At 54.2% G+C, this 24,622-nt stretch overlaps 1 protein-coding gene across 2 annotated transcripts in view; it reads right to left on the bottom strand.

Moving 5' to 3' along the window:
- The window catches only part of MROH1 (maestro heat like repeat family member 1), a 160,114-nt gene that overhangs the window by 71,019 nt on the left and 64,473 nt on the right, over window positions 1–24,622 (bottom strand). The window contains exons 21-26 of one of the 2 annotated variants that reach the window (XM_054057729.1): window positions 16,352–16,474; window positions 13,518–13,664; window positions 10,791–10,817; window positions 6,705–6,827; window positions 4,520–4,599; window positions 3,058–3,193 (exon numbers count right to left, since the gene is read on the bottom strand). In XM_054057729.1, the coding sequence (XP_053913704.1) occupies window positions 3,058–3,193; window positions 4,520–4,599; window positions 6,705–6,827; window positions 10,791–10,817; window positions 13,518–13,664; window positions 16,352–16,474 (636 nt within the window). The remainder of the gene's footprint in view (window positions 1–3,057; window positions 3,194–4,519; window positions 4,600–6,704; window positions 6,828–10,790; window positions 10,818–13,517; window positions 13,665–16,351; window positions 16,475–24,622) is intronic. The other variant, XM_054057730.1, reaches the window with a different exon arrangement.

Raw genomic sequence — 24,622 nt, 5'->3', positions numbered from 1 at the left:
CTCGGAGCAGACATGGAATAACGACTCCTTGAATCACTAAGGACGGAGAAGACCTCCAAGAGCACCACCTTCCTCGGAGCAGACATGGAATAACGACTCCTTGAATCACTAAGAACGGAGAAGACCTCCAAGAGCACCACCTTCCTCGGAGCAGACATGGAATAACGACTCCTTGAATCACTAAGGACGGAGAAGACCTCCAAGAGCACCACCTCACTCGGAGCAGACATGGAATAACGACTCCTTGAATCACTGAGAACGGAGAAGACCTCCAAGAGCACCACCTTCCTCGGAGCAGACATGGAATAACGACTCCTTGAATCACTAAGAACGGAGAAGACCTCCAGGAGCACCACCTTCCTCGGAGCAGACACGGAATAATGACTCCTTGAATCACTAAGGATGGAGAAGACCTCCAAGAGCGCCACCTCACTCGGAGCAGACATGGAATAACGACTCCTTGAATCACTAAGAACGGAGAAGACCTCCAAGAGCACCACCTTCCTCGGAGCAGACATGGAATAACGACTCCTTGAATCACTGAGAATGGAGAAGACCTCCAAGAGCACCACCTCACTCGGAGCAGACATGGAATAACAACTCCTTGAATCACTAAGGATGGAGAAGACCTCCAAGAGCACCACCTCACTCGGAGCAGACATGGAATAACGACTCCTTGAACACTAAGAACGGAGAAGACCTCCAAGAGCACCACCTTCCTCGGAGCAGACATGGAATAACGACTCCTTGAATCACTGAGAACGGAGAAGAACTCTAAGAGCACCGCCTTCCTCGGAGCAGACATGGAATAACGACTCCTTGAATCACTGAGAACGGAGAAGACCTCCAAGAGCACCACCTTCCTCGGAGCAGACATGGAATAACGACTCCTTGAATCACTAAGGATGGAGAAGACCTCCAGGAGCACCACCTTCCTCGGAGCAGACATGGAATAACGACTCCTTGAATCACTAAGGATGGAGAAGACCTCCAAGAGCACCACCTTCCTCGGAGCAGACACGGAATAACGACTCCTTGAATCACTAAGAACGGAGAAGACCTCCAAGAGCACCACCTTCCTCGGAGCAGACATGGAATAACGACTCCTTGAATCACTAAGGATGGAGAAGACCTCCAAGAGCGCCACCTCACTCGGAGCAGACATGGAATAACGACTCCTTGAATCACTAAGAACGGAGAAGACCTCCAAGAGCACCACCTTCCTCGGAGCAGACATGGAATAACGACTCCTTGAATCACTGAGAATGGAGAAGACCTCCAAGAGCACCACCTCACTCGGAGCAGACATGGAATAACAACTCCTTGAATCACTAAGGATGGAGAAGACCTCCAAGAGCACCACCTCACTCGGAGCAGACATGGAATAACGACTCCTTGAACACTAAGAACGGAGAAGACCTCCAAGAGCACCACCTTCCTCGGAGCAGACATGGAATAACGACTCCTTGAATCACTGAGAACGGAGAAGAACTCTAAGAGCACCGCCTTCCTCGGAGCAGACATGGAATAACGACTCCTTGAATCACTGAGAACGGAGAAGACCTCCAAGAGCACCACCTTCCTCGGAGCAGACATGGAATAACGACTCCTTGAATCACTAAGGATGGAGAAGACCTCCAGGAGCACCACCTTCCTCGGAGCAGACATGGAATAACGACTCCTTGAATCACTAAGGATGGAGAAGACCTCCAAGAGCACCACCTTCCTCGGAGCAGACACGGAATAACGACTCCTTGAATCACTAAGAACGGAGAAGACCTCCAAGAGCACCACCTTCCTCGGAGCAGACATGGAATAACGACTCCTTGAATCACTAAGAATGGAGAAGACCTCCGAGAGCACCACCTTCCTCGGAGCAGACATGGAATAACGACTCCTTGAATCACTAAGGATGGAGAAGACCTCCGAGAGCACCACCTTCCTCGGAGCAGACATGGAATAACGACTCCTTGAACCACTAAGAATGGAGAAGACCTCCAAGAGCACCACCTCACTCGGAGCAGACATGGAATAACGACTCCTTGAATCACTAAGGATGGAGAAGACCTCCAAGAGCACCACCTTCCTCGGAGCAGACATGGAATAACGACTCCTTGAATCACTAAGGATGGAGAAGACCTCCAAGAGCACCACCTTCCTCGGAGCAGACATGGAATAACGACTCCTTGAATCACTAAGAACGGAGAAGACCTCCAAGAGCACCACCTCACTCGGAGCAGACATGGAATAACGACTCCTTGAATCACTAAGAATGGAGAAGACCTCCAAGAGCACCACCTTCCTCGGAGCAGACATGGAATAACGACTCCTTGAATCACTAAGGATGGAGAAGACCTCCAAGAGCACCACCTTCCTCGGAGCAGACATGGAATAACGACTCCTTGAATCACTAAGAACGGAGAAGACCTCCAGAGCACCGCCTTCCTCGGAGCAGACATGGAATAACGACTCCTTGAATCACTAAGGATGGAGAAGACCTCCAAGAGCACCACCTTCCTCGGAGCAGACATGGAATAATGACTCCTTGAATCACTAAGAACGGAGAAGACCTCCAAGAGCACCACCTTCCTCGGAGCAGACATGGAATAACGACTCCTTGAATCACTAAGGATGGAGAAGACCTCCGAGAGCACCACCTTCCTCGGAGCAGACATGGAATAACGACTCCTTGAACCACTAAGGATGGAGAAGACCTCCAAGAGCACCACCTTCCTCGGAGCAGACATGGAATAACGACTCCTTGAATCACTAAGGATGGAGAAGACCTCCAAGAGCACCACCTCACTCGGAGCAGACATGGAATAACGACTCCTTGAATCACTAAGGATGGAGAAGACCTCCAAGAGCACCACCTTCCTCGGAGCAGACATGGAATAACGACTCCTTGAATCACTAAGAACGGAGAAGACCTCCAAGAGCACCACCCAAACAACGTGACGGCAGCTCCGTATCAGCTTTGAGCTCCAAGGACCACCTCAAGGAAGAGGTCCAAGAAGCCTGAGGAGCTCTTGGTCTCCTGGGATTTGGGTTTCATACCTCCTTATATAAGGCTTCGCCTCCGTTCTCCTCCCGTTCCTTGGCCGCTTCCGGTGGTGGGAGAGCGAGAACGCTGGCGAGACAGGTGTCCATCAACTCGGTGCGGTCGGGGTCGCTGAGATGGGGCTCCAGGATGCTGGGCTGAAGTTGAGGAAGAAACACGGATGGATTGAGAGCTAAAGGGGAGAACTTTTCCCAGGAGGAAACTGAGGGAGACAGAAAAAAAAGTGGTTGAAAATAGAATTATGGAAGGGTGGAATGGTTTGAGTGGGGAAAGGGACCTCAAAGCTCATCCAGGTCCAACCTACTGCCATGGGAAGGGACATACCGCTGGATTAGGAGCTCCAAGGTCCATCCAACCTGGCCTGGAACACCTCCAGGGATGGGGCAGCTACAACGTCTCTGGAGAACCTCTTCCAGAGCCTCCTCACCCTCATGGTGAAGAAGTTCCTCCTCATGTCCAGTCTAAATCTGCCCCTCTCCAGTTTATCCCCATTCCCCCTCATCCTATCACTCCATGACCTTGGAAAAAGGCCCTCCTCAGCTTTCTTGGAGCCCCTTCAGGTACTGGAAGGTCACTCTAAGGTCTCCTCAGAGCCTTCTCTTCTCCAGGTGGAACAACCCCAACTCTCTCAGCCTGTCCTTGGATGGGAGGTGCTCCAACCCTCCCATCAATCCTTGGAGCCTCCTCTGGACCCGTTCCAACAGCTCCATCTCCTTCTTCTGTTGAGGATTCCAGACCTGGACCCAATCCTCCAGAGGAGGTCTCCCAAGAGAGGAACAGAGGGGCAGAATCCCCTCTGTCCCTGCTGGCCACGCTGCTTTGGATGCAGCCCAGGACACGGTTGGCCTTCTGGGCTGTGAGCGCACGTTGTGGCTCACGTTGAGCTTCTCATCCCCACCACCCCAAGTCCTTCTCCTCAGCGCTGCTCTCCATCACATCATCCCCCATCCTGGACTGAAACCACGGATTGCCCCAACCCAGGTGTAGGACCTTGCCCTTGGCCTGGTTGAACCTCCTGAGGTTCTCCAGCCCCACTTCTCCCGCCTGTCCATGTCCCTCTTGGCCTTGTTGAACCTCCTGAGATTCTCCAACCCCACTTCTCCAGCCTTTCCAGGTCCCTCTTGGCCTTGTTGATCCTCCTGAGGTTCTCCAGCCCCACTTCTCCCGCCTTTCCAGGTCCCTCTTGGCTTTGTTGAACCTCCTGAGGTTCTCCAGCCCCACTTTTCCAGCCTCTCCAGGTCCCTCTTGGCCTTGTTGAACCTCCTGAGGTTCTCCAGCCCCACTTCTCCAGCCTTTCCAGGTCCCTCTTGGCCTTGTTGAACCTCCTGAGGTTCTCCAGCCCCACTTCTCCAGCCTTTCCAGGTCCCTCTTGGCCTTGTTGAACCTCCTGAGGTTCTCCAGCCCCACTTCTCCAGCCTTTCCAGGTCCCTCTCAGGATGGGCCCAACGGGAAGGATACACCAGGTAAGTGCAGGTGATCATCGCCCGTTGGCGAATCGGCGTCCGCATCACCTCCAGCGGTTCTGCTTTGATGAACTCCTGGAAGGCAGAAAAAGGGGAGGGTTACAGTCATTCCACCTCTATCCTTCAGGAGGATTCCGTCTCCATCCTTTAGGAGGAGTCCATCTCCATCCTTTAGGATGAGACCATCTCCATCCTTCAGGATGAGACCATCTCCATCCTTTAGGAGGAGTCCATCTCCATCCTTTAGGATGAGACCATCTCCATCCTTTAGGATGAGTCCATCTCCATCCTTTAGGAGGAGTCCATCTCCATCCTTTAGGATGAGTCCATCTCCATCCTTTAGGACAAATCCATCTCCATCCTTTAGGAGGAGTCCATCTCCATCCTTTAGGATGAGTCCATCTCCGTCCTTTAGGAGGAGTCCATCTCCATCCTTTAGGAGGAGTCCATCTCCATCCTTTAGGAGGAGTCCGTCTCCGTCCTTTAGGAGGAGTCCATCTCCATCCTTTAGGAGGAGTCCATCTCCATCCTTTAGGAGGAGTCCATCTCCATCCTTTAGGAGGAGTCCATCTCCACCCTTTGGGAGGAGTCCGTCTCCGTCCTTTAGGAGGAGTCCATCTCCATCCTTTAGGAGGAGTCCATCTCCACCCTTTGGGAGGAGTCCATCTCCATCCTTTAGGAGGAGTCCATCTCCATCCTTTAGGAGGAGTCCATCTCCACCCTTTAGGATGAGTCCATCTCCGTCCTTTAGGATGAGTCCATCTCCATCCTTTAGGATGAGTCCATCTCCATCCTTCAGGACGAGTCCATCTCCATCCTTTAGGACGAGTCCGTCTCCATCCTTTAGGAGGAGTCCATCTCCGTCCTTTAGGAGGAGTCCATCTCCATCCTTCAGGAGGAGTCCATCTCCGTCCTTTAGGATGAGACCATCTCCATCCTTTAGGAGGAGTCCATCTCCATCCTTTAGGACGAGTCCATCTCCATCCTTTAGGAGGAGTCCATCTCCATCCTTTAGGAGGAGTCCATCTCCATCCTTTAGGACGATTCCGTCTCCATCCTTTAGGAGGAGTCCCTCTCCATCCTTTAGGAGGAGTCCATCTCCATCCTTTAGGAGGAGTCCATCTCCATCCTTTAGGATGATTCCATCTTGATAAGGTCTCTGCAGAGGTTGATAAGGTCTCTACAGAGCTCAATAAGGTCTCTACAGAGCTCATTAAGGTCTCTGCAGAGGTTGATAAGGTCTCTGCAGAGGTTGATAAGGTCTCTGCAAAGCTCATTAAGGTCTCTGCAGAGCTCATTAAGGTCTCTGCAGAGCTCGATAAGGTCTCTGTAGAGCTCGATAAGGTCTCTGTAGAGGTTGATAAGGTCTCTGTAGAGGTTGATAAGGTCTCTGTAGAGCTCATTAAGGTCTCTGTAGAGGTTGATAAGGTCTCTGCAGAGCTCATTAAGGTCTCTACAGAGGTTGATAAGGTCTCTGCAGAGCTCAATAAGGTCTCTGTAGAGGTTGATAAGGCCTCTGTAGAGGTTGATAAGGTCTCTCAGAGCTCAATAAGGTCTCTGTAGAGCTCAATAAGGTCTCTGCAGAGGTTGATAAGGTCTCTGCGGAGGTTGATAAGGTCTCTACAGAGGTTGATAAGGTCTCTGCGGAGGTTGATAAGGTCTCTGCAGAGCTCAATAAGGTCTCTGTAGAGGTTGATAAGGTCTCTGCAGAGCTCAATAAGGTCTCTGTAGAGCTCAATAAGGTCTCTGCAGAGGTTGATAAGGTCTCTGTAGAGCTCAATAAGGTCTCTGCAGAGCTCAATAAGGTCTCTGCAGAGGTTGATAAGGTCTCTGCAGAGGTTGATAAGGTCTCTGCAGAGCTCAATGAGGTCTCTGCGGAGGTTGATAAGGTCTCTGCAGAGCTCAATAAGGTCTCTGCAGAGGTTGATAAGGTCTCTGCAGAGCTCATTAAGGTCTCTGCAGAGGCTGATAAGGTCTCTGTGGGTCCTTGGAGGTCAGGATGCTCCTCCACCAGAGCCCCGGGGACTCGGCTCAGTGGGACAAACTCCCATTTGCCCTTCCCACCCCCACAGCATCCAGAGATGAAGGTTCTCAACCCACAATGCTGAAGGTTGAGAACCTCTCCCGGTGTCCTCCTGCCCAACCCGAAGCGGTGTCACCCTTCCAGGCTTCGTTCTTACCACCATCTGGGCCACGAGCTCGGCTTTGCGGGAGAAGACAAAGTCCCCGCACTTCATCCCGTTGCAGATGGCTTGGCTGATCATGCAGATGCTCCGGATGAGGCACAGCTTCAGGGTCAGGTCCTAAAGACAGAACCAGGGTGAGAAGGTGGCCACCAGGCTTCCAACCCAACCCTAACTCTTCATCCCACCCAACATTCATCTCCTCTTCCAGGAGAAATCGTAGATGGTTCGGTGTGAGCTGTTAGGAACGCGCGGGCTCAGCTCTCCGCTCTTTCTCCACCTCTATGGGCTCCAGAGAGCAGAAGGGGACCTCATCCCAACTGGTCAATGTGTCCCGGACCAGGTGGACACCAGGAGCTCATGGGATGGGATGGGGACGGCTCCTTCAGAAGGATAAGGAGCCTCTTTGGAGAGCAAGAAACCCCTTTGGGAGGGCAAGAAGGTCCTTCAGGAGGACAAGGAGGTCCTTCAAGAGGACAAAGAACTTCTTGGGAGGGCAAGAAGATCCTTCAGGAGGGCATAGAGGTCCTTCAAGAGGACAAAGAACTTCTTGGGAGGGCAAGAAGATCCTTCAGGAGGGCATAGAGGTCCTTCAAGAGGACAAAGAACTTCTTGGGAGGGCAAGAAGATCCTTCAGGAGGGCATAGAGGTCCTTTAGGAGGGGAAGGAGCCCCTCAGGAGGGCAAGAAACCCCTTTGGGAGGGTAAGAAGTTCCTTCAGGAGAACAAGAAGGTCCTTCAGGAGGGCAAGGAGCCCCTCGGGAGGGCAAAGAACTTCTCGTGAGGGCAAGGAGGTCCTTCAGGAGGGCAAGAAACCCCTTCGGAAGGGCAAGGAGGTCCTTCAAGAGGACAAAGAACTTCTCCGGAGGGCAAGGAGGTCCTTCAAGAGGACAAAGAACTTCTCCGGAGGGCAAGGAGGTCCTTCAAGAGGACAAGGAGCCTCTCAGGAGGGCAAGAAGTCCTTTCAGGAGGGCAAGAAGCCCCTTCAGGAGGGCAAAGAACTTCTCAGGAGGGCAAGAAACCCTTTTGGGAGGGCAAGGAGGTCCTTCAGGAGGGCAAGGAGCCCCTCGGGTGGGCAAGAAGGTTCTTCAGTAGGACAAGGAGCCCCTTGGGAGGGCAAGGAGGTCCTTCAGAAGGGCAAGAAGGTCCTTCAGGAGGACAAGAAGCCTCGAGAGAGGGCTAGAAACCCCTTTGGGAGGGCGAGAAGGTCCTTCAGAAGGGCAAGAAACCCCTTCAGGAGGGCAAGGAGGTCCTTCAAGAGTACAAAGAACTTCTCAGGAGGGCAAGGAGGTCCTTCAAGAGGACAAGGAACCTCTCAGGAGGGCAAGAAACCCCTTCAGGAGGGCAAGAAGGTCCTTCGGGAGGGCAAGGAGTTCTTTCAAGAGGACAAAGAACTTCTTGAGAGGGCAAGGAGGTCCTTCAGGAGGGCAAGAAGCCCCCTCAGGAGGGCAAGAAGCCCTTTCAGGAGGGCAAAGAACTTCTCGTGAGGGCAAGGAGGTCCTTCAGGAGGGCAAGAAGCCTCTCGAGAGGGCAAGAAACCCCTTTGGGAGGGCAAGGAGGTCCTTCAGGAGGGCAAGGAACCCCTTCGGGAGGGCAAGGAGGTCCTTCAAGAGGACAAGGAGCCTCTCAGGAGGGCAAGAAGGTCCTTCAGGAGGGCAAGAAACACTTTTGGGAGGGCATGGAGACCCTTCAGGAGGGCAAAGAACTTCTCAGGAGGGCAAGGAGGTCCTTTAGCAGGAAAAGGAGCCTCTCAGGAGGGCAAGAAACCCCTTTGGGACGGCAAGAAGGTCCTTCAGGAGAGCAAAGAACTGCTCAGGAGGGCAAGAAACCATTTTGGGAGGGTAAGAAGGTCCTTCAGTAGAACAAGAAGGTCCTTCAGGAGGGCAAGGAGTCCCTTGGGAGGGCAAGGAGGTCCTTCAGTAGAACAAGGAGGTCCTTCAGGAGGGCAAGGAGCCCCTCGGGAGGGCAAGAAACAACTTTGGGAGGGCAAGAAGGTCCTTCAGGAGGGCAAGGAAGTCCTTCAGGAGGGCAAATATCCCCTTGTGAGGGCAAGAAGGTCCTTCAGGAGGGCAAGGAGGTCCTTCAGGGGGCAAGGAGCCCCTTGGAAGGGCAAGGAGATCCTTCAGGGGGGCAAGGAGGTCCTAGGGAGGGCAAGGAGCCCCTTGGGAGGGCAAGAAGGTCCTTCAGGAGGGCAAGGAACCCCTTCAGGAGGGCAAGAAGGTCCTTCAGGGGGGCAAGGAGGTCCTTCAGGAGGGCAAGGAGGTCCTTCAGGGGGGCAAGGAGCCCCTTGGGAGGTCAAGAAGGTCCTTCAGGAGGGCAAGAAGGTCCTTCAGGAGGGCAAAAAGGTTCTTCAGGGAGGCAAGGAGCCCCTTGGGAGAGCCAAGGAGGTCCTTCAGGAGGGCAAGGAGCCCCTTTAGGAGGGCAAAGAACTTCTCAGGAGGGCAAGAAACACCTTTGGGAGGGCAAAGAGCCCCTCTGGGAGGGCAAGAAGGTCCTTCAGGAGGGCAAGAAGGTCCTTCAGGGGGCAAGGAGGTCCTTCAGGAGGGCAAGGAGCACCTTGGGAGGTCAGGAAACACCTTTGGGAGGGCAAGAAGTTCCTTCAGGAGGGCAAGAAGGTCCTTCAGGAGGACAAGGAGGTCCTTCAGGGGGCAAGGAGCCTCTTGGGAGGGCAAGAAGGTCCTTCAGGAGGGCCAGAAGGTCCTTCAGGAGGGCAAGAAGGTCCTTCAGGAGAACAAGAAGGTCCTTCAGGGGGGCAAGGAGCCCCTTGGGAGGGCAAAGAACTTCTCAGGAGGGCAAGGAGGTCCTTCAGGAGGGCAAGGAGCCTCTCAGGAGGGCAAGAAACCCCTTTGGGAGGGCAAGAAGGTCCTTCAGGAGGGCAAGGAACCCCTTCGGGAGGGCAAAGAACTTCTCAGGAGAGCAAGGAGGTCCTTCAAGAGGACAAAGAACTTCTCAGGAGGGCAAGGAGGTCCTTCAAGAGGACAAGGAGCCTCTCAGGAGGGCAAGAAACCCCTTTGGGAGGGTAAGAAGGTCCTTCAGGAGGGCAAGGAGCCCCTTGGGAGGGCAAGGAGGTCCTTCAGGAGAGCAAGGAGGTCCTTCAGGGGGGCAAGAAGGTCCTTGGGAGGTCAAGAAACACCTTTGGGAGGGCAAGGAGGTCCTTCAGGAGAGCAAGGAGGTCCTTCAGGAGGGCAAGGAGGTCCTTCAGGAGAGCAAGCGAGCCAGAGAAGGTTGTGAGCAGGAAGAACCCCAACCCAGAAGCCGGAGGTGCTCTGCAGAAGCCGTCAGTGCCGGTGGGAGCCCAGAAGGAATTAGAAGAGCCGTGAGAAGAAGACCTCGGCCCGAGAGCTCCACAAAGACCATTCCTCTTGGTCACCCTTTGAAAGAAAGAGGAAAAATAGAGCCCCCGAGTGTCCCCGGGACAATGCCGGAGGGGTTAATATCTTCTCCGTGAACGGTTATTCCAGAGGAAAAGCAGGAAAAGCAGTTTGGAAGGCACCGAACTCTTCCCCAGCAAAGCGCGGGGTGAGAAGGTGGAGGAGATGCTGCTCCGAGGTCCAACGTGGTGGAAGTCCACATCGTTCCCGAAGCCCTCAACGTGGCTGCGGTGAAGGAATCCCACCGGGAACTCAAATCCAAAGGGGGTTCGTTCCCACCTGGAACGGCTCTGGGAGGTCTAAACAAGCAGAGCCCATAGGAGACGCTCAACGTTGGTGGAATGGGTGGAAGAGGAGAAGCTCAGGTGACCTCATGTGGAGCAAACGTGGCCGTAGACACTCGGAGGAGACCAACGAAGCCTTTGCTCCACTCAAAGGGTTCATCAAACCTTCATCTTTCCACCCAATATTTTTTTCCCTCTCCGGTGTTCCTCTCCGTTGAGTTTTGGACCTCTCAGCTTGGAGGACACCAACCGGAGAGGTTTGGAGGACACCAACCGGAGAGGTTTGGAGGACACCAACCGGAGAGGTTTGGAGGAGGAGCAGCAGCTCCTGCAGCTCTCCAAGATCTCCGTCGTGAGGAGAAGTCAAAGGGAAGAGGAAAAGGGAGAGGAAAGAGCAGAGAGTTGAGGGGGAAACGCCTCACACGGTACCTTCGGTTCTACCTTTATCCCCAGAACCTGAAAGGAGAAAAGGCGTCAGCGACGAAGGGAACATCTCCAGAGGGAACGGACCTCCTCCCACCACCACCTTCACCACCACCACATTCTCCACCACCGCATTCTCCACCACAACCTTCTCCACAGAACCTTTTCCACCACCACCTTCTCCACCACCACCTTCTCCACCACCACCTTCGCCACCACCTTCTCCACCACCACCTTCACCACCACCACCTTCTCCTCCACCACCTTTTCCACCACCACTTTCTCCACAGCACTTTCTCCACCACCACCTTCTCCACCACCACCTTCTCCATAAAACCTTCTCCACCACCTATTCCACCACCTTCTCCACCACCACCTTTTCATCACCACCTTTTCATCACCACCTTCTCCTCCACCACCTTTTCCACCACCACCTTCTCCACCACCACCTTCTCCACCACCACTATCTCCACCAACTTCTCCACAACACCTTCTCCACTACCGTTTCCACCACCACCTTCTCCACAACCACCTTTACCACCATCTTCTCCACCACCACCTTCTCCACAGCACCTTCTCCACCACCTTCTCCACCACCACCTTCGCCACAGAACCTTCTCCACCACCACCTTCTCCACCACCACCTTTTCCACCACCACTTTTTCCACCACCACTTTTTCCACCACCACCTTCTCCACCACCACTTTTCCACCACCACCTCCTCCACCATCACCTTCTCCACCACCACCTTTTCGCCACCACCTTCTCCACCACCACTTTTTTCACCACCTCCTTTACCACCACCACCTTCTCCACCACCACCTTCTCCTCCACCACCTTTTCCACCACCACTTTTTCCACCATCACTTTTTCCACCACCACCTTCTCCACCACCTTTTCCACCACCACCTTCTCCACAGAACCTTCTCCACCACCTTCTCCACCACCTGCTTCTCCACCACCACCTTCTCCACCACCTTCTCCACTGCACCTTCTCCACCACCACCTTCTCCACAGAACCTTTTCCACCACCACCTTCTCCACAACCACCTCCTCCACCACCTTCTCCTCCACCACCTTTTCCACCACCTTCTCCACCACCACCTTCTCCACCGCCACCTTCTCCACCACCACCTTTTCCACCACCACTTTTTCCACCACCTTCTCCACCACTTCTCCACCACCACCTTCTCCACCACCACCTTCGCCACAGAACCTTCGCCACCACCTCCTTCTCCTCCACCACCGCATTCTCCACCACCACCTTCTCTATCAGCACCTTCTCCACCACCTCCTTCTCCACAACACCTTCTCTATCAGCACTTTCTCCACCACCACCTTCTCCACCACCACCTTCACCACAGAACCTTCTCCACCACCTTTTCCACCACCTTCTCCACTGCACCTTTACCACCACCACCTTTTCCACCACCACTTTCTCCACCACCACCTTCTCCACTGCACTTTCTCCACAACCACCTTCTCCACCACCACCTTCTCCACCACCACTTCTCCACCACCTTCTCCACCACCACTTTCTCCACCATCTTCTCCACCACCTTTTCTCCACCACCTTCTCCTCCACCACCTTCTCCACCACCTTCTCCACCACCTTTTCGTCCACCACCTTCTCCTCCACCTTCTCCACCACCACCTTCTTCACCACCACCTTTTCCACCACCACCTTCTCCACCACCTTTTCCACCACCACTTTCTCCACCACCACCTTCTCCACCACCACCTTCTCCACAGCACCTTCTCCACCACCTCCTTCTCCACCACCACCTTCTCCACTGCACCTTCTCCACCACCTTTTTCACCACCACCTTCTCCACCACCTTCTCCACCACCTCCTTCTCCACCACCACCTTCTCCACCACCACCTTCTCCTCCACCTTCTCCACCACCACTTCTCCACCACCACCTTCTCCACCACCACCTTCTCCACCACCTCCTTCTCCACCACCACCTTCTCCACCACCACCTTCTTCACCACCACCTTTTCCACCACCACCTTCTCCACCACCTTTTCCACCACCACTTTCTCCACCACCACCTTCTCCAACACCACCTTCTCCACCACCACTTTCTCCACCACCACCTTCTCCACCACCACCTTCTCCACAGCACCTTCTCCATCACCACCTTCTCCACCACCACCTTCTCCACCACCTCCTTCTCCACCACCACCTTCTCCACCACCACCTTTTCCACCACCACCTTTTCCACCACCACCTTCGCAACGGAACCTTCGCCACCACCACCTTCTCCACCACTTTTTCCACCACCACCTCCTCCACCACCACCTTCTCCACCACCTTCTCCACCACCACCTTCTCTATCAGCACTTTCTCCACCACCACCTTTTCCACCACCTTCTCCTCCACCACCACCTTCTCCACTGCACCTTCTCCACCACCACCTTCTCCTCCTCCACCTTCTCCACCACCACCTTCTCCACCACCACCTTCTCCACTGCACCTTCTCCACCGCCACCTTCTCCACCACCTCCTTCTCCTCCACGTTTTCCACCACCACCTTCTCCACCACCACCTTCTCCACCACCTCCTTTTCCACCACCACCTTTTCATCACCACCACCTCCTCCACCACCACCTTCTCCACCACCTCCTTTTCCACCACCACCTTCTCCACCACCACCTTCTCCACCACCACCTTCTCCACCACCACCTTCTCCACCACCATCTCCCTGGTGGACCTCTCCCCCTCTTACCTTAGTGTTAAAGTACTGGAAGATGTTCTTCAGGATGTCCTCCTCGATGCGGGACAGCACCAACTCTTTGGGGGCGTTGGCAGCGACGTAACCGTAGCAGAGGATCAAAGTGCTCTTCACCTTCTCCACTTCGTTCTCGTTACGGTCCTGGAAGAGCAAACGGAGATCCATCACCGTGGAATCATCGTTTGGATCTCCAAGAACCACAAAGGTCATCCCGGTTCCACCCCTCCATGATGGACAACGATCTCTTCATCCACCTCAGGTGCTCAAAGCCTCATCTGATGTCATCTCCAGGGCTTCCAGGAGATCTTTGGAGATGATGAAGTTGATGATGGAGAAACCACGGTGGTGGTTCTTCTCAGCTGAAGGGATCTCCATCTCAAGAAGAAAAGCCCCTTCTGAGGAGCTTTGAGATCTTCGTTCTCCCGATCTTTCCGTGGTGGCACTTCCCGGCCAAGTCCTGATGGGACCTCAGACGCTGGAGGAGCACCAAGAGCTCCAACCGAAGCCCATTGTCATAGACACACACGACCATGGGAGTGGAACCACCTCAACGGTGCCTCCTACTGGAGGTTCTTCAGCCCTCAGATCATCTCCATGGGCTTCTCTGGGCTCTGTTCCACCACCTTCATGGCCTTCATGTGCTGAGGACTCCACCACCACCTTCTCCAGCACCACCTTTTCCACCACCACTTTCTCCACCACCACCTTCTCCACAGCACCTTTTCCACCACAACTTTTGCACCACCTTCTCCACCACCACCTTTTCATCACCACCTTCTCCACCACCTCCTTTTCATCACCACCTTCTCCACCACCTCCTTCTCCACAGAACCTTTTCCACCACCTTCTCCACCACCTCCTTCTCCACCACCACCTTTTCCACCACCACCTTCTCCACCACCACCTTTTCATCACCACCTTCTCCTCCACCACCTTCTCCTCCACCACCTTCTCCTCCACCACCTTCTCCACAGCACCTTCTCCACCACCACCTTTTCATCATCACCTTCTCCACCACCTCCTTCTCCACCACCACCTTCTCCACCACCTTCTCCACAGCACCTTTTCCACCACCACCTTCTCCACCACCACCTTCTCCACCACCACCTTCTCCACCACCTTCTCCACAGCACCTTTTCCACCACCACCTTCTCCACCACCACCTTCTCCACCACCACCTTTCCACCACCACCTTCTCCACCACCTCCTTCTCCACCACCACCTTTTCCTCCACCACCTTCTCCTCCACCTCCTTCTCCTCCACCTCCTTCTCCACCACCACCTTCTCCACCACCACCTTTTCATCACCACCTTCTCCTCCACCACCTTCTCCTCCACCACCTTCTCCACCACCACCTTCTCCACCACCTCCTTCTCCTCCACCTCCTTTTCCACCACCACCTTCTCCACCACTTTCTCCTCCACCACCTCCTTCTCCACCACCTCCTTCTCCACCACCTTCTCCTCCACCACCTTCTCCTCCACCACCTTTTCATCACCACCTTCTCCACTACCACCTTTTCATCACCACCTTCTCCTCCACCACCTCCTTCTCCATCACCTCCTTCTCCATCACCTCCTTCTCCACCACCACCTCCTCCACCACCACCTTTTCCACCACCACCTTCTCCACAGCACCTTCTCCGTCACCACCTTCTCCGTCACCACCTTCTCCGTCACCACTTTCTCCACCACCACCTCTTCCACCACCACCTTCTCCTCCGCCACCTTTTCATCACCACCTTTTCCACCACCACCTTCTCCTCCACCACCTTTTCCACCACCTTCTCCTCCACCACCACTTTCTCCACCACCACTTTCTCTACCACCACCTCCTCCTCCACCACCTCCTCCTCCACCACCTCCTTCTCCACCACCACCTTCTCCACCACCACCTTTTCCACCACCACTTTCTCCACAGCACCTTCTCCACCACCACCTTTTCATCACCACCTTTACCACCACCTTCTCCTCCACCACCTTCTCCTCCACCACCTTCTCCACCACCACCTTCTCCACAGCACCTTCTCCCCCAGAACCCCCAGATCCCATCCCTGGAGGTGTTCCAGGCCAGGTTGGATGGACCTTGGAGCTCCTGATCCAGTGGGAGGTGTCCCTGCCCATGGCAGGAGGTGGACCTGGATGGGCTTTGAGGTCCCTTCCAACCCAAACCATCTCCTGGTTCCATGATTCTCCCTTGCTCTCAAGTTGATGATAGGTTCTGGTTGATTCCAGAAGGGAACGGAGCTGGAGAAGGGGTTGGAGAACACGGGTTGTGAGGGACATCTGAGGGACCTTCGGTGGTTCAGCCTTGAGGAGGATGAGGGGAGACCTTATTGCTCTCCACAACTGCCTGAAAGGAGGTTGTGGTGAGGTGGGTTCTGCCTCTTCTCCTCGGTGAGAGGACGAGAGGAGATGTCCTCACGCTGCACCAGAGGAGGGTCAGATGGGCCATCAGGAGAACCTTCTCCACTGAGAGGTTCCTCAGGCGCCGCCAGAGGCTGCTCAGGAGGTGGTGGAGTCCCCATCGCTGGAGGGGTTGAGAAGATGAGTGGATGAGGTCCTCAGGGCTGTGCTTCATTGGTAGGAACGGTTGGACCGGAGGATCTCCGAGGGCTTTTCCAACCTGGGGATTCTACAGTCCTACAGAACCCCATGGAGAGGACATCGTGGACCTCATTCCAAGCAGGGTTCAACCACCACGACGCTCTCCAGAGTGGTTGAAGGTACCCAAGATCAGAACCCAACGCTCCAAGGTAGGAACGTTCCTCCTTTTCCAGCGGATTTCTCCAATCCAAAAGAACCTGAAGACCCTCTTTGGTTCTTACCTTGAAGATACTGAAGAGCCCCACGGACTTCTTGAAGACATCCGACCTCACGAAATCCTCCAGTTTGGCCAAGGTGTCCTCCAGGTGATGGATGGCACAGAGCCCAAAGCAGGAAGCGAGACCCTGGGAGGAAGGAGAGCGAATCCATCAGGAGAAGACAACTCATTCTCCGACCCTTGAGGAGAAACCCCTTATTGGTTTCATTCCCACCACCTCAGTTGTGTCCCACCAGGAGGAATCCAGGAATTACCTCCCAAGGAACAAAGAGGACACAATGAGGTGGTCCTCATCCCGGTGATACAGCTCAGGAGGAGCCACGCGGGGTGGGAAAGCCATGGGATGTTCTCCAAGGGGCAGAGGTCAACCACATGGTGAATGTTCTCCAAGGGGTAGAGGTCAACCACTCGGTGGGAGATGGGAGAGCTCCAGGTGGAAGAAGAAGGAGATGGAGGTGTTGGAAGGGGTTCAGAGGTGGCTCCAAGGATGATGGGAGGGTTGGAGCACCTCCCATCCGAGGACAGGCTGAGAGAGTTGGGGTTGTGGAGAAGAGAAGGCTCTGAGGAGACCTTAGAGGGACCTTCCAGTACCTGAAGGGGCTCCAGGAAAGGTGGAGAAGGACTTTTCCATGGGAACAGAGTGATGGGATGAAGGACAATGGGGATAAACTGGAGAGGGGCAGATTTAGACTGGACATGAGGAGGAACTTCTTCACCATGAGGGTGGTGAGGACCTGGAAGATGTTGTCTTGAGAAGTTGTGGCTGTCCCATCCCTGGAGATGTTCCAGGCCAGGTTGGATGGACCTTGGAGGAACCTCATCCCGTGGGAGGTGTCCCTGCCCAAGGCAGGGGGTGGAACTGGATGGGTTTTGAGGTCCCTCCCAACCCAAACCATCTCCTGGTTCTATGATTTCCACCTGATGTCCACCAGAACCCCCAGATCCCATCCCTGGAGGAGTTCCAGGCCACGTTGGATGGGGCTTGGAGCCCCTGATCCCGTGGGAGGTGTCCCTGCCCATGGATTTCGATGATCTTTGAGGTCCCTTCCAACCCAAACCATCTCCTGGTTCTATGATTCTCACTTCCCATCAACCAGAACCTCCAGATCCCATCCCTGGAGGGGTTGAAGGTCACATTGGATGGGACTTGGAGGCCCTCCTCCAGTGGGAGGTGTCCCTTCCCATGGCAGAGGAGGTGGAACTGGATGGGCTTTGAGGTCCTTTCCAACCCAAACCATTCTATGATTCCAATTTAGGAGCTGCACCAGGGTTGGAATGGTTTGGGTTGGAAGGGACCTCAAAGCCTATTGAGTTCCACCCCAATGCCATGGGCAGGGACACCTCCCACTGGATCAGGGGCTCTAAGGTCCATCCAACGTGGCCTGGAACCCCTCCAGGGATGGGATCTGGGGGTTCTGGTGGACATCAGGTGGGAATCATGGAACCAGGAGATGGTTTGGGTTGGAAGGGACCTCCAAACCCATTCAATTCCACCCCCTGGATGGGCAGGGACACCTCCCACTGGATCAGGTTCCTCCAAGCCCCATCCAATGTGACCTTCAACCCCTCCAGGGATGGGATCTGGGGGTTCTGGTTGATGGGAAGTGAGAATCATGGAACCAGGAGATGGTTTGGGTTGGAAGGGACCTCCAAGCCCATCCAGTTCCATGGTTGAGGGACATCTCCCACTGGATTAGGTTCCTCCAAGCCCCATCCAACCTGGCCTTGAACACCTCCAGGGATGGAGCAGCCACCACTTCTCTGGACAACCTCTTCCAGGGCCTCCCCACCCTCCTCGTGAAGATCTTCTTCCTAAGATCTCACCTCAGTCTTTCCTCCTCCACTTTAAAGCCGTTCCCTCTCATCCCATCCCTCCCGACCCACCTAAAAAGTCCCTCTCCACCTTTCCTGGAGCTCCTTTCCATGCTGGAAGCTTCTCGAAGGTCTCCTTGGAGGCTTCTCCAGGTTGAAGAACCCCCATGTCCTCCTACAGGAGGTTCTTCAGCCCTCGGATCATCTCCGTGACCTCCTCGGGCTTCACTCCAACACCTCCATGTTCTTCCTGAGCTGAGGATTCCAGAACTTCATGGAGGACTTCCGATGGGTCCCACCAGAAGGACCAAAATGCCCTCCCTTGACCTGGTGGCCACACGTCTTTAGATGGAGCTCCGGATGGAGGAGAAGACCTCAAAATCACCTCCAGATCGGAGCTGGTGGTGAAGAAAAGGCTGTAGAGTGTTGAGGAGATGATGTTGGAGGAGGACCTGGAGGACCACTTCAAGGAGAGGGGGGGGGAAAGGGTTGAAACCGGAAGAGAAATCTCCACTTGGAGAGAGATCTCTTGGAGAGATCCCACCGGGAGAGAAGGATTTGGTCACAGAGAGGGTGATGGGACACTTCAAAGCTCCACCAAAGGCCTCAAAGCTCCACCAAAGGCCTCAAAGCTCCACCAAAGGCCTTCAAAGCTCCACCAAAGGCCTTCAAAGCTCCACCAAAGGCCTCAAAGCTCCACCAAAGGCCTCAAAGCTCCACCAAAGGCCTCAAAGCTCCACCAAAGGCCTCAAAGCTCCACCAAACGCCTTCAAAGCTCCACCAAAGGCCTCAAAGCTCCACCAAAGGCCTTCAAACCTCCACCAAAGGCCCTCAAAGCTCCACCAAAGGCCTCAAAGCTCCACCAAAGGCCTCAAAGCTCCACCAAAGGCCTTCAAACCTCCACCAAAGGCCCTCAAAGCTCCACCAAAGGCCTTCAAACCTCCACCAAAGGCCTCAAAGCTCCACCAAACGCCTTCAAAGCTCCACCAAAGGCTTCAAAGCTCCACCAAAGGACTCAAAGCTCCACCAAAGGCCTCAAAGCTCCACCAAAGGCCTCAAAGCTCCACCAAAGGCCTTCAAAGCTCCACCAAAGGCCCCAAAGCTCCACCAAAGGCCCCAAAGCTCCACCAAAGGCCTTCAAAGCTCCACCAAAGGCCTCAAAGCTCCACCAAAGGCCTTCAAAGCTCCACCAAAGGCCTCAAAGCTCCACCAAAGGCCTCAAAGCTCCACCAAAGGCCTTCAAAGCTCCACCAAAGGCCTTCAAAGCTCCACCAAAGGCCTCAAAGCTCCACCAAAGGCCTCAAAGTACCATCAAAGGCCTTCAAAGTCCCACCAAAGGCCTTCAAAGCTCCACCAAAGGCCTCAAAGCTCCACCAAAGGCCTCAAAGCTCCACCAAAGGCCTTCAAAGCTCCACCAAAGTCCTTCAAAGCTTCACCAAAGGCCTCAAAGCTCCACCAAAGGCCTCAAAGCTCCACCAAAGGCCTTCAAAGCTCCACCAAAGTCCTTCAAAGCTCCACCAAAGGCCTTCAAAGCTCCACCAAAGGCCTCAAAGCTCCACCAAAGGCCTTCAAAGCTCCACCAAAGGCCTTCAAAGCTCCACCAAAGGCCTCAAAGCTCCACCAAAGGCCTCAAAGTACCATCAAAGGCCTTCAAAGTCCCACCAAAGGCCTTCAAAGCTCCACCAAAGGCCTCAAAGCTCCACCAAAGGCCTCAAAGCTCCACCAAAGTCCTTCAAAGCTCCACCAAAGTCCTTCAAAGCTTCACCAAAGGCCTCAAAGCTCCACCAAAGGCCTCAAAGCTCCACCAAAGGCCTTCAAAGCTCCACCAAAGGCCTCAAAGCTCCACCAAAGGCCTTCAAACCTCCACCAAAGGCCCTCAAAGCTCCACCAAAGGCCTCAAAGCTCCACCAAAGGCCTCAAAGCTCCACCAAAGGCCTTCAAACCTCCACCAAAGGCCCTCAAAGCTCCACCAAAGGCCTTCAAACCTCCACCAAAGGCCTCAAAGCTCCACCAAACGCCTTCAAAGCTCCACCAAAGGCTTCAAAGCTCCACCAAAGGACTCAAAGCTCCACCAAAGGCCTCAAAGCTCCACCAAAGGCCTCAAAGCTCCACCAAAGGCCTTCAAAGCTCCACCAAAGGCCCCAAAGCTCCACCAAAGGCCCCAAAGCTCCACCAAAGGCCTTCAAAGCTCCACCAAAGGCCTCAAAGCTCCACCAAAGGCCTTCAAAGCTCCACCAAAGGCCTCAAAGCTCCACCAAAGGCCTCAAAGCTCCACCAAAGGCCTTCAAAGCTCCACCAAAGGCCTTCAAAGCTCCACCAAAGGCCTCAAAGCTCCACCAAAGGCCTCAAAGTACCATCAAAGGCCTTCAAAGTCCCACCAAAGGCCTTCAAAGCTCCACCAAAGGCCTCAAAGCTCCACCAAAGGCCTCAAAGCTCCACCAAAGGCCTTCAAAGCTCCACCAAAGTCCTTCAAAGCTTCACCAAAGGCCTCAAAGCTCCACCAAAGGCCTCAAAGCTCCACCAAAGGCCTTCAAAGCTCCACCAAAGTCCTTCAAAGCTCCACCAAAGGCCTTCAAAGCTCCACCAAAGGCCTCAAAGCTCCACCAAAGGCCTTCAAAGCTCCACCAAAGTCCTTCAAAGCTTCACCAAAGGCCTCAAAGCTCCACCAAAGGCCTCAAAGCTCCACCAAAGGCCTTCAAAGCTCCACCAAAGTCCTTCAAAGCTCCACCAAAGGCCTTCAAAGCTCCACCAAAGGCCTCAAAGCTCCACCAAAGGCCTTCAAAGCTCCACCAAAGGCCTTCAAAGCTCCACCAAAGGCCTCAAAGCTCCACCAAAGGCCTCAAAGTACCATCAAAGGCCTTCAAAGTCCCACCAAAGGCCTTCAAAGCTCCACCAAAGGCCTCAAAGCTCCACCAAAGGCCTCAAAGCTCCACCAAAGTCCTTCAAAGCTCCACCAAAGTCCTTCAAAGCTTCACCAAAGGCCTCAAAGCTCCACCAAAGGCCTCAAAGCTCCACCAAAGGCCTTCAAAGCTCCACCAAAGGCCTCAAAGCTCCACCAAAGGCCTTCAAACCTCCACCAAAGGCCCTCAAAGCTCCACCAAAGGCCTCAAAGCTCCACCAAAGGCCTCAAAGCTCCACCAAAGGCCTTCAAACCTCCACCAAAGGCCCTCAAAGCTCCACCAAAGGCCTTCAAACCTCCACCAAAGGCCTCAAAGCTCCACCAAACGCCTTCAAAGCTCCACCAAAGGCTTCAAAGCTCCACCAAAGGACTCAAAGCTCCACCAAAGGCCTCAAAGCTCCACCAAAGGCCTCAAAGCTCCACCAAAGGCCTTCAAAGCTCCACCAAAGTCCACAAAGCTCCACCAAAGGCCCAAAGCTCCACCAAAGGCCTTCAAAGCTCCACCAAAGGCCTCAAAGCTCCACCAAAGGCCTTCAAAGCTCCACCAAAGGCCTCAAAGCTCCACCAAAGGCCTCAAAGCTCCACCAAAGGCCTTCAAAGCTCCACCAAAGGCCTTCAAAGCTCCACCAAAGGCCTCAAAGCTCCACCAAAGGCCTCAAAGTACCAACAAAGGCCTTCAAAGTCCCACCAAAGGCCTTCAAAGCTCCACCAAAGGCCTCAAAGCTCCACCAAAGGCCTCAAAGCTCCACCAAAGGCCTTCAAAGCTCCACCAAAGTCCTTCAAAGCTTCACCAAAGGCCTCAAAGCTCCACCAAAGGCCTCAAAGCTCCACCAAAGGCCTTCAAAGCTCCACCAAAGTCCTTCAAAGCTCCACCAAAGGCCTTCAAAGCTCCACCAAAGGCCTCAAAGCTCCACCAAAGGCCTTCAAAGCTCCACCAAAGGCCTTCAAAGCTCCACCAAAGGCCTCAAAGCTCCACCAAAGGCCTCAAAGTACCATCAAAGGCCTTCAAAGTCCCACCAAAGGCCTTCAAAGCTCCACCAAAGGCCTCAAAGCTCCACCAAAGGCCTCAAAGCTCCACCAAAGTCCTTCAAAGCTCCACCAAAGTCCTTCAAAGCTTCACCAAAGGCCTCAAAGCTCCACCAAAGGCCTCAAAGCTCCACCAAAGGCCTTCAAAGCTCCACCAAAGTCCTTCAAAGCTTGACCAAAGGCCTTCAAAGCTCCACCAAAGGCCTCAAAGCTCCACCAAAGGCCTTCAAAGCTCCACCAAAGGCCTTGAAGTCCCACCAAAGGCCTCCAAAGCTCCACCAAAGGCCTCCAAAGCTCCACCAAAGGCCTCAAAGCTCCACCAAAGGCCTTCAAAGCTCCACCAAAGGCCTCAAAGCTCCACCAAAGGCCTCAAAGCTCCACCAAAGGCCTCAAAGCTCCACCAAAAGCCTTCAAAGCTCCACCAAAGGCCTCAAAGCTCCACCAAAAGCCTTCAAAGCTCCACCAAAGGCCTCAAAGCTCCACCAAAGGCCTTCAAAGCTCCACCAAAGGCCTTCAAAGCTCCACCAAAAGCCTTCAAAGCTCCACCAAAGTCCTTCAAAGCTCCACCAAAGGCCTTCAAAGCTCCACCAAAATCCTTCAAAGCTCCACCAAAGGCCTTCAAAGCTCCACCAAAGGCCTTCAAAGCTCCACCAAAGGCCTCAAAGCTCCACCAAAAGCCTTCAAAGCTCCACCAAAGGCCTTCAAAGCTCCACCAAAAGCCTTCAAAGCTCCACCAAAGGCCTTCAAAGCTCCACCAAAAGCCTTCAAAGCTCCACCAAAGTCCTTCAAAGCTCCACCAAAGTCCTTCAAAGCTCCACCAAAGTCCTTCAAAGCTCCACCAAAGTCCTTCAAAGCTTCACCAAAGGCCTCAAAGCTCCACCAAAGGCCTTCAAAGCTCCACCAAAGTCCTTCAAAGCTTCACCAAAGGCCTTCAAAGCTCCACCAAAGGCCTCAAAGCTCCACCAAAAGCCTTCAAAGCTCCACCAAAGGCCTCAAAGCTCCACCAAAGGCCTCAAAGCTCCACCAAAGGCCTTCAAAGCTCCACCAAAGGCCTTCAAAGCTCCACCAAAGGCCTTCAAAGTCCGTTTGGAACATCTCCTCACCCTTCAGGGCCACTCTCTGAGAAGACAAAGCCCATATCAGGTGTGGTGGGACCCAAAGGAGAGCTCTCAGCATGGGAGAACCTCTCTCCTGGTCCTTCAAGATGCTCCTCAGCACCTTTGGAACATCTCCTCACCCTTCAGGGCCACTCTCTGAGAGGACAAAGCCCATATGAGGTGTGGTGGGACCCAAAGGAGAGCTCTCAGCATGGGAGAACCTCTCTCCTGGTCCTTCAAGATGCTCCTCAGCACCTTTGGAACATCTCCTCAGCACGTTTGGAACATCTCCTCACCTTCAGGGCCACTCTCTGAGAGGACAAAGCCCATACGAGATGTGGTGGGACCCAAAGGAGAGCTCTCAGCATGGTAGAACCTCTCTCCTGGTCCTTCAAGATGCTCCTCAGCACCTTTGGAACATCTCCTCACCCTTCAGAGCCACTCTCTGAGAGGACAAAGCCCATATCAGGTGTGGTGGGACCCAAAGGAGAGCTCTCAGCATGGGAGAACCTCTCTCCTGGTCCTTCAAGATGTTCCTCAGCACCTTTGGAACATCTCCTCACCACGTTTGGAACATCTCCTCACCTTCAGGGCCACTCTCTGAGAGGACAAAGCCCATACGAGGTGTGGTGGGACCCAAAGGAGAGCTCTCAGCATGGGAGAACCTCTCTCCTGGTCCTTCAAGACATCCCTCACCACGTTTGGAACATCTCCTCAGCCTTCAGGGCCACTCTCTGAGAGGACAAAGCCCATATGAGGTATGGTGGGACCCAAAGGAGAGCTCTCAGCATGGGAGAACCTCTCTCCTGGTCCTTCATGATGTTCCTCAGCACCTTTGGAACATCTCCTCACCACGTTTGGAACATCTCCTCACCTTCAGGGCCACTCTCTGGGAGGACAAAGCCCATATGAGGTGTGGTGGGACCCAAAGGAGAGCTCTCAGCATGGGAGAACCTCTCTCCTGGTCCTTCAAGATGCTCCTCAGCACCTTTGGAACATCTCCTCAGCACGTTTGGAACATCTCCTCACCCTTCAGGGCCACTCTCTGAGAGGACAAAGCCCATACGAGGTGTGGTGGGACCCAAAGGAGAGCTCTCAGCATGGGAGAACCTCTCTCCTGGTCCTTCATGATGTTCCTCAGCACCTTTGGAACATCTCCTCACCCTTCAGGGCCACTCTCCGAGAGGACAAAGCCCATATCAGGTGTGGTGGGACCCAAAGGAGAGCTCTCAGCATGGCAGAACCTCTCTCCTGGTCCTTCAAGACGTCCCTCAGCACGTTTGGAACATCTCCTCACCTTCAGGGCCACTTTCTGGGAGGACAAAGCCCATATGAGGTGTGGTGGGACCCAAAGGAGAGCTCTCAGCATGGGAGAACCTCTCTCCTGGTCCTTCAAGATGCTCCTCACCACGTTTGGAACATCTCCTCCCCTTCAGGGCCA

This window comes from Cuculus canorus, chromosome 2 (assembly GCF_017976375.1).
Source record: "Cuculus canorus isolate bCucCan1 chromosome 2, bCucCan1.pri, whole genome shotgun sequence".
Classification (NCBI taxonomy): Eukaryota; Metazoa; Chordata; class Aves; order Cuculiformes; family Cuculidae; genus Cuculus; species Cuculus canorus.
This window is presented reverse-complemented; position numbering and strand designations above follow the sequence as displayed.